General features: G+C 44.5%; 1 protein-coding gene across 1 annotated transcript; it reads left to right on the top strand.

Annotated features, from left to right (window-relative positions):
* LOC147988724 (uncharacterized) lies at nt 1-950 on the top strand. Its single transcript, XM_087545779.1, has 2 exons — nt 1-348; nt 426-950. Exons 1-2 carry the CDS (start codon nt 1-3, stop codon nt 927-929), a joined length of 852 nt encoding a protein of 283 aa, XP_087401905.1. The 3' UTR covers nt 930-950.
* The last annotated feature ends 9326 nt before the right edge of the window (nt 951-10276 follow it).

Here is a 10276-nt window from a genome sequence, read left to right as displayed (position 1 = left end):
ATGGACAATGTTGAAGTTACCGCTGCAAGTGGGGTCTCTGGGAAAAGTGGGGTCATGGTATGGACCACTTCCATGACCAACACTATGCTAGGTTTTTTGGCTGACCTTGTTGCTAAAGGGAAGAGAACTTCTAGTGGATTCAGGGAGACACATCTCAAACAATGTGCTGCTGTTTTGAACGAGCAATTCAAGCTAGCTATCACCTCTGATCAAGTTAGAAACCATCTCAAGAAGTGGAGGAAGATTTGGGTCAGGGTTGTCAATTTGAAGAATTTAAGTGGAGCTCTATGGGATGAAGATACTTGCACAATTAGGCTCAGCGAAGAACACTATGCAGGTCACTGTATGGTAAGCTTCTTGTAATATGAACAATATCATCCCATTTTCTGCCTTCATTATGCTAATGACTTGCAAATTTTTTGTAGACCCACAAACCTGATGCTCCCTTCTTGAATAACCCAATTGAACACTATCATGCCATGGCGACCATTTTTGGAACAATCGGGGCTAAGGGGATGAATGCAAGGTCTGGAAATGATCTCCTTTCTATTGACGTTGATGATGAGGAGAATGGTGAGGTGAATGGTGAGATCAACACGTCACCGCAAGTTGGTGAGTCTTCTCACCCCAAAGGACCATCAAAAAATAAGGCCAAGGTGGTGAAAGTTCTAGAGGATCCACTAGGTGCCATTCTCAAAGATGGTTTTAAACTAGTGGCTGAAGCTCTTGTGAAATCTGGTGGAGATGATGATGATATACCCGATGACCTTTGGGATGTAGTCTCTAGTTTGAAAGAATTTGATGAAGAGCACCTTGCCCACTACTATGCTCATCTCGTTGACAACCCCAAGACGGCAAGAGCCTTCATGAAGCTTTTCGAAACCAACAAATCTGTTTGGGTGAGTAGGTATGTGAAGAAGAACTTCTAAATTCGATATGGTTGTATGGTTGTCAAGTATGTGAACTTGACTTGTATGACTGTAGTGCCATTGGATTGCTTTAGGATATTTGGAATGTGAACTTGTATGGCTGTATGTGAGAGACATGTATTGGCTGATTGCTTTTGGATGTGCCAAATGAACTTGCTACCTGATTCTACCTTATGATATTATTGCCTGATTGCTTTTGGATGTGCCAAATGAACTTGCTACCTGATTCTACCTTATGATATTATTGCTGATAATTGTGTTCTATGTCAATATATATTATTGTGTTGTTTTTCTTGAAAATACAAATGAAATGCTGCCGAATTTTTGAATTTCTGTTATTCAATTTTTCATTCCATTCTTCCAAACCAAACACTGGAACGGAACCAACCTGTTCTACTTTTTTCCACCTACTAAACATAGGAACGGAACCGACCCATTCTTCTGGAATGGAACCATTCCATTCCGTGACAGTTGGTTCCTCAACCAAACACACCCTTAGGCTCCGTCGACGTCGAGAAACCCCTAAACCATAGTGGTTAGCCATTTAGGCTCCGTCGACGTCGAGAACCCCTAAACCATAGTTGTTAGCCATTTAGGCTCCGCCGACGTCGAGAAACCCCTAAACCATAGTGGTTAGCCATTTAGCCTCCGTCGACGTCGAGAACCTCCTAAACCATAGTGGTTAGCCATTTAGGCTCCGTCGACGTCGAGAAACCCCTAAACTATAGTGGTTAGCCATTTAGCCTCCATCGACGTCGAGAACCCCCTAAACCATAGTGGTTAGCCATTTAGGCTCCGTCGACGTCGAGAACCACTAAACCATAGTGGTTAGCCATTTAGGCTGCGTCGACGTCGAGAAACCCCTAAACCATAGTGGTTAGCCATTTAGGCTGCGTCGACGTCGAGAACCCCTAAACCATAGTGGTTAGCCATTTAGGCTGCGTCGACATCGAGAAACCCCTAAACCATAGTGGTTAGCCATTTAGGCTCCGTCGACGTCGAGAACCCCCTAAACCATAGTGGTTAGCCATTTAGGCTCCGTCGACGTCGAGAACCCCCTAAACCATAGTGGTTAGCCATTTAGGCTCCGTCGACGTCGAGAACCCCCTAAACCATAGTGGTTAGCCATTTAGGCTCCGTCGACGTCGAGAACCCCCTAAACCATAGTAGTTAGCCATTTAGGCTCCATCGACGTCGAGAACCCCCTAAACCATAGTGGTTAGCCATTTAGGCTCCGTCGACGTCGAGAACACCCTAAACCATAGTGGTTAGCCATTTAGGCTCCGTCGACATCGAGAACCCCCTAAACCATAGTTGTTAGCCATTTAGGCTCCGTCGACGTCGAGAACCCCCTAAACCATTGTGGTTAGCCATCACATCATATGAAACTTAACTCATCACATCATATGAAACTTAACTCATCACATCATAACAAACTTAGTACTCATCACATCATATCAAACCTAGTACTCATCACATCATATCAAACCTAGTACTCATCACATCATAAAAAACCTAGTACTCATCACATCATAACAAACTTAGTAATCATCACTTCATAACAAACTTAGTAATCATCACTTCATAACATTGTTCACAAACATAACCCAGATGCACACATAACATAGTTCAAAATATGATGCACATGACCAAGATGAAAACAAACTTAGTTCACATAACTTAGTACTCATCAAACTGGTTTCAAGTAGCATAACCCAGATGCACCCTCATGACAATCAGTTCCTTCCTCCCCTACTGGCATTAAAAAAGGACATCCATCCAGAATGATTTATTGGGTCATCAGATGCACCAGAAGTTGAAGCTCCAGAGGCAGATCTTGGAGCAAAGAATGGCCTTTGGTCTCTTGCAGCAGAAGATCTAGCCCCAGATGCCCTTGTAGCAGAAGATCTAGCCCCAGATGCCCTTCCAGCAGAAGATCTAGCACCAGATGCCCTTGCAGAAGCAGATCTACCACCAGATGCAGGTGGGGGTTGTGATCTTGCAGGTGGAGTAGCTTCATGAGCATTCCTTGATCTTGCAGGTGCCTTGCAAACAAAAAGAAACATGTTAGTAAGTCAAACATGGTATTTACTAAAAATACAGTACAAGAAACCATAAAACTAATTAACAAGGGATTACCACATGCTTGTTTTTCCTCATAGCCAGCTCTGGTTTCAGTTGAACCTTGCAGTTGGTGTACCTGTGTCCTTAAAGTCCACAATTATTACATGTTATAGTGGCCATTCTAGAACTGTCCTTTGGCCTTGGAACTTCAAACCTGCCCTTTATCCTCTTCTCTTTTTTCCTTCCTCTCTTCACATGAAAATCAGGTGGATCTATGTCTGGGCTAGCTGTCTTTGTCCAGTCATGTTCACCAGGGACAGGATATATCATAGGCTCATAGGATGCTATGTAAAAAGGTTTTTTGAAGAATATAGAAACATAGTCCTCTGGAAATCTTTTTGCCTTGTTAATGGCAGATACAACATGGTTGCATGGTATGCCAGACAGGTCCCACTTTCTACAACCACATGTATGCATGTCCAAGTTGACTGGATGTGTTTGCTGCCCACTGGTCATTTGCCATAGATTTACACCTGCTTTAAGAACACTAACCCTAGCCCTATGATATGAACAGACAAAATTAAAAACGAGGGACTTACAACACTCCATCCGCTCCACTGGTCCAGTGATGGCTTGTGGTTGGGTTGGCCAACCACATCTCAGCGAGCCGCAACCGTTGCTCCATGGACAGGGGCGCCTCCTCCTCCTCTTCCTCGTCGTCGGTGGAGTTGGACGACCTGGAGCAGTCCAGCCCCACGTGGTCATCGCTCCCCAGGCCGGGAAGGTCGTCGTAGTTGCCCACGACACCGCCGCCGCTAGGGGTCGCCGCAGCCATCGCCTGAGATCCACGGGGAGAGAGGAGATGGAGAGGGGAGAAAGAGGATAGGGTTCGCCTGGTTCATCGGGTGGGATCCGGCTCGGTTCGACCGCACCAGCCTCGTCCTAGTCAGCGCATCGGGCACGCGCCGATTGGCCACCGTGTCACCTGACAGGTGGGCCCAGTCTGTCAGATACATGGTCAATACACACTTATACGTCTGTCAGCCCATTTTGTAACGGTTAGGCCGAATAGTGGTACTGAACTGCGACATGCACGAGCAGTGGTACTGACTCGTCACAACGCGCGCAAGTGTGGTATCTCCTTGCAATTAACTCTCCGAGAAGATGCTGGATTCGCAGGTTCGGGAAAACATGGCGGCTAACGACGAGGAGCCGTCGGCAGTCAAGCCGGGCGCAACCGCCGCAGAGACGACGACCGCAACTGCGACGACCAAGAAGAAGAAGAAGAAGATCTTGTGTGTGGTGCCAGCGAGCGAGGTGAAATATGTCATGAGTTATAAGCCGAAGCCCTACACGGTAGAGTTGCCAGCAGATATGATCAGAATGTTCCCGGAGATGGCGGCAGCCGGCAAGCTATTATATGATGAAGGCCGACACAGCCCAGGTCGCGGACAGCAATGAACGTGAGATGCTAGAGCTGCAGAAAGACTACGCGCAACAGCTGGAGGCCAAGGGCATAGTCACCTACGAGGTGGAGGTCGACGAGGACTACAACGAAGAGAAAGACTATGCACCTTTGCATCCACCAGGGCGTAGGAGACACCGCCCTGGCGTCACGAAGAATCACCAAGGAGAGACAAGGAAGCTGAATTAAATCAGATCCGAACAAATCTATCTAGGTCTTTTTATTTTTGAGAAATCAATCTAGCTATATTGACATATGGTCGTGGTTCTTTCAGCTCATCAGTGTTTTGTTCCTTTGTTTGTGACCGCGGTTCAGTGTCTTTCCTATGAACATCTAAGGCGCCAGGAAGGTTTTATCCTTATTTTATTTTGCCTATTTCGACTGGAGATATGTCCCATGCCAATTGTGCTATGCAAATACGAAGAAACATTATATGTTCCTTGTGGTTTTGTTCATTTACTGTATTCTTTCGTTGTTAAGAGTCGTAAGTAAGTGCAGTAACACTGGAATTATAACATCATCATGTGATCTCTGGAAACCCCCAGATCCATGTGATCTATGCAAATCAAATACCAAGAAGATATAATTTTTTTCTTGTGGTTTCATTCAGTTATCTATAATGCTATTAGACTTGTGGAGTTGTAAGCACGACCAAGAACAAGATTGCAAAATCATTATGAAAATCACCTATGGATTTAGTGTATTCCTGCTGATTTTGAACTCTCTTTCAGCCCTCTTATTTCTGTGATTAGAAACTACTCCCTCCCTCCCATATAATGTACTCTACGAATACTATATCTGCATCAGAGCACAGAGAGACAGGTCATCTGTATCAGAGCAGGAAAACCAAACGACTCTGCATTTTTTATTCCATTACATGTCAGACTGAAATTTTGTAAACAGAAAGCTGAAGCAAAATAAAAATTCAGAATAGAAAGCTGAAGCAAAATAAAAATTCAGAGAAGGTTTTGCATCGTGTTAATGTAACTAGCACAACTACGAAGACACCACACAGTCCAGATATTTTGTAGGCACATTCTTTTACTTTCTGATCTGCAATCTACTAGCCCTCGCACCATCTTTGATTTCTTGATGCATCGTGTCCTCAACGGCTCAGCCCCACACCGTAATGGCAATGGCATGCGAACGATAGATTCTTTGCACGATAGATTAAATTCCGTGTGCCTCCACCAGACCATTTGATCTCAAAAATGGAACCAGTACATTTATCACTCGCGGGAGCGCCGAAGGAAGGGGGGCTGGTTTTTGCAATGAGATGGAATTAGTGGTTTTGGGTATAAAACTGTAGAATTGTGGTTTCTGCAACCCTAGTCTTCAATGTTTATGTTTTCTGCAATTCACTCCCTATCAGTTGCCCACAAAAAAAAAACAAGTAAATGCTTCGTATTCATGTTTGATTTAGTTATGTCCCTGATTTCTGCTTCGTATTCGTGTACCCGATTCCAATCCTAATAAGAATACTAGTTCCAGATCTTTTTTTAGAAAAGGGGTATTACCCCAGGCCTCTGCATCAGAAAGATGCATACGGCCTATAATTAAAAACAAAAGTAGTCACAAAAATGTCGAATATCTGAAGGTACGAAAATAAAACAAGCTGCTCCAGCGAGCCTAATCAAGAAAGCCACAACCGGCTGGCAAATAAAATAGGAGCACTACATGCCTATCCTATTACATGACCGTCATCCAAACCGGTTGAAAATACCCCGAGCTACCATCTCCCATCGGGTAGACGCAGTAGCCAAACGCCCCCTGGCCTCCGTCGGAGTGAGAAACGACCACATACGGATTAATGCTGTGGCCCTGAAGATAACCTGCAAAAAGTGAAAGTTCGTTTTTCTGTTAAAAACAAAATCGTTTCTGCAGTTCCATACTGCCCATAACAAGGCACACACTCCGACACGAATGTGTCTTGCTACATCCAAGTTAACCCCATCAAGCCATGTTCCAAATAACATATTGATAGAGGTAGGTGGAGTAATATTAAAAGCAATATGAATCGAACGCCAAAGAATCTTAGCCAGCGGACAATCTAGAAAGAGGTGCCTTATAGTTTCGTTACAATCACAAAAGCTACACCTAGCAGAACCCACCCAATTGCGTTTTGTCAGGTTATCTTTTGTCAAAATCACTTGTTTATGCACAAACCACATAAACACTTTGATTCGCAAAGGTACCTTAACTTTCCAGACGTGCTTCGAGCAAGGAATGACACTAGTGTTTATGACATCCAGATACATGGATTTGACCGAGAACCTGCCGTCCTTAGTTAGTTTCCAAAACAATCTATCTGGCTGCTGAGACAGCTGGACATCCATCAACCTTCGTACAAGATGAAGCCAAGCCTCCCACCGATGGCCTACTAGCGTCCTCCGGAAGCTAATATTGAGAGGCGTGGACTGTAAGACAGTTGCAACATAGGCTTCTCAACATTGAACAATGTTATACAGAGTAGGATATTGAAGTGCCAGAGGCGTCTCCCCAAGCCACGTATCCTCCCAGAACCTCGTATTAGCCCCATCACCGACTAAGATTTTCATCCTGTTAAAGAATAGGGGCTTGACTCTCATCAACCCATTCCAAAACGGAGAATCATTCGGGCGCACAGTCACCTGAGCCAAAGTTTTAGCCTGAAGATACTTATTCCGCAGAATCTGAGCCTATGTAGCCTCTGTCTCGGACGAGAGTTTAAATAGCCACTTGCTAAGGAGATATCTATTCTTGAGCTCTAGATTTTCAATGCCTAGACCGCCTTGGTCCTTCGGCCTACAGATGATATCCCATTTTGCAAGCCTATACTTTCGTTTCAACTCATCATTCTGCCAAAAGAAACGAGATCGATAAAAGTCTAACCTCTTCCTGACCCCCACCGGGACCTCAAAAAAGGATAAAAGAAACATGGGCATACTGGTTAAGACCGAATTAATCAGAATTAATCGACCTCCATATGACATGAGCTTCCCTTTCCAACAGCTCAGTTTCTTTTCAAAACGATCCTCGATGCATTTCCACTCCTTGTTCGTCAGCTTACGATGGTGAATGGGTATACCTAGGTATGTAAACGGTAGCGAACCCAACTCACATCCGAACAATTGCTTATACACCTCCTGGTCCTCATTAGCTCTTCCAAAGCAAAACAGTTCGCTCTTATGGAAGTTAATCTTGAGACCAGACAATTGTTCAAATAAGCACAACACAAGCTTCATGTTCCTTGCTTTCACCAAGTCATGCTCCATAAAGATGATTGTATCATCGGCATACTGCAGAATGGAGATACCACCAACAACTAGGTGCGGAACCAAGCCCGAAACCTGCCCCGCATCCTTAGCCCGACCTATTAAAATGGATAACATATCAACCACTATGTTAAATAGAATCGGTGACATGGGATCTCCTTGCCTTAGTCCTTTATGTGTCTGGAAATAGTGATCTATATCATCATTCACTTTAATCCCTACACTCCCTTTTTGCGTAAAGGACTCAATCTGGTCTCTCCAGGCCTTGTCAAATCCTTTCATACGCAACGCCTGTTGAAGGAACGGCCATTTAACTTTATCGTATGCTTTTTCAAAATCCACTTTAAAAACCACACCATCTAGTTTTTTTGAGTGAATCTCATGGAGCGTTTCATGCAAGACGACCACCCCTTCAAGGATATTTCTGTCTGGCATGAAAGCGGTCTGGGACAGTTGCACAACTGAATGCGCAATCTGTGTGAGTCTGTTCGTGCCAACCTTGGTGAAAATTTTGAAACTGACATTAAGCAAACAGATAGGCCTGAACTGCTCAATGCGAATAGCCTCCGTCTTCTTAGGAAGAAGAGTTATCGTTCCAAAATTGAGCTTGAACAAATGAAGCTGACCATTGAACAAATCATGAAACATCGGCTAGAGGTCACCCTTAATAAAATGCCAGCAGTTTTTGTAGAACTCCGCCGGAAACCCATCTGGTCCTGGCGCTTTATTGTTCTTCATTTGTGAAATAGCCTCAAACACCTCTTTCTCCGTGAAAGGAGCAGTCAAAATCTCATTCTCTTCCGTCTCAAGTTGGGAAACATCCTCAACTCTTGACTCATCCAGAGACACAAAACTCTCTTCCGGAGAGCCAAACAACTGCTTATAATAGTTGGTAATGTAAACTTTCAGGTTTTCCTGACCAACTATCGTCCCTTCATCTTGTTCTAATTGAAAAATTCTCTTCTTACGATGCTTTCCATTAGCAATCATATGAAAGAATTGAGTGTTGTCCTCTCCTTGGACAACCTTACGAACCTTAGCTCTCAAAGCCCATTTCAATTCCTCCTCGCGGAGAAGTGCTTTCAACCTCAACTCGGCCTCCACTTTAGACTTCAGCTCGGAAGTATCTAAAATAGAGGTTTCAGCTTTTAACTCAAGGGAATGAATAAGCATAAGGAGTCTTTCCTTCTCAGCCTTATATATCCCATTCGTGTGCTTAGCCCATCCACGAAGGAACCTTCGAAGATGACGAATCTTGCACTGCCACCGCTCAATGGGTGACCTTCCCCCCCCCCCCCCCCCCGAGTCTTTAGCCCACTCTCTAGCTAACAACTCAATAAACCCTTCTCTTTCAAACCAGGCAAGTTCGAAGGAAAAAATATTCTTATTACCCATATGAGTTTGAGCTCCAGAGTCGACTAGTAACGGTGTGTGATCCGAGATACCTCGTGTCAATGCCTGCACCGTTACCAGAGGAAACTTCTGTTCCCAATCGACGCTCGCCAAAACACGATCGAGCTTCTCAAAAGTCGGAACCGGTAGCGAGTTTGCCCAAGTGAATTTCCTACCTGAAAGCTCTATCTCTCTGAGATCCAAGCTTTCTATGATAGTATTGAACATAAACGACCATCTGCCGTCAAAGTTGTCATTATTCTTTTCCTCCTTTCTTCGAATAATGTTAAAATCCCCACCCACTAAGACGGGTGGTTGCTCGTTACCGCAAACACGAACCAAATCAGCCAAGAAATCTGGCTTGAGATCTGGTTGCGCAGCCCCATAGACTGCCACCAAAACCCAATCAAACCCATCCGCTTTAGTTCTGACCCGAAACTTTACCGCAAACTCACCCAGCACTACACTCCGAACCTCCAACGTTTCACACTTAACCCCAAGTAAAACCCCACCGGATCTTCCTCGAGGTGGGAGACAGTGCCAGTCAAAATCAACCCCCCCCCCCAGATAAGGTACTAAGAAATTGTGGAGAAAAATTACCTCGTCCAGTCTCGGACAAAGCAATAAAGTCTAAATGATGTTCAAGAGAAGCCTCTGCTAGAAACTGTCTTTTAGCCAAGTCCTTAAGACCTCTGCTGTTCCAAAAGATGCCTCTCATATTTCATCATGAATTTTTTTAGAGGTACGGATCCTAGCACTTCTACGCACAGCCGACACCGGATAAACCTTCCGTTTCCAGGTCCGTTTCGGCTTAACGCGAACATCAGAGGGTTCGGCACGTTCGGAATGATCCTCAATCACCAAAGACTCATCCTCAAGGTGAGAAGTTTCAGGGAGGCCATACCCATCCTCCTCCTCCGCCTCCTGTACCGCAGGATCAAGATCAGCACACAAACCATCTAGAACTCTAACCCCAAGCGCATCAATCTCCGATTCATTCATCGGCCTAACCGCCGCCATGTTACGAATCAAATCTAACGCTCGTTCAGCTTCCAAATCTAGCATATCATTAACAGATTTAGAAATCTCTAGATCATTATTACCAAGAGATACTCCTAATTGGTTCGCATTTTGCACAATCTCATCATTGGTAAAATGCATAATAGAATTAG

This window comes from Triticum urartu, chromosome 1A (assembly GCF_056163025.1).
Source record: "Triticum urartu cultivar PI428250 chromosome 1A, HENAU_Tu73, whole genome shotgun sequence".
NCBI lineage: Eukaryota > Viridiplantae > Streptophyta > Magnoliopsida > Poales > Poaceae > Triticum > Triticum urartu.
Note: the sequence above shows the minus strand (reverse complement) of the source record. Positions and strands in the feature narration are given on the sequence as shown.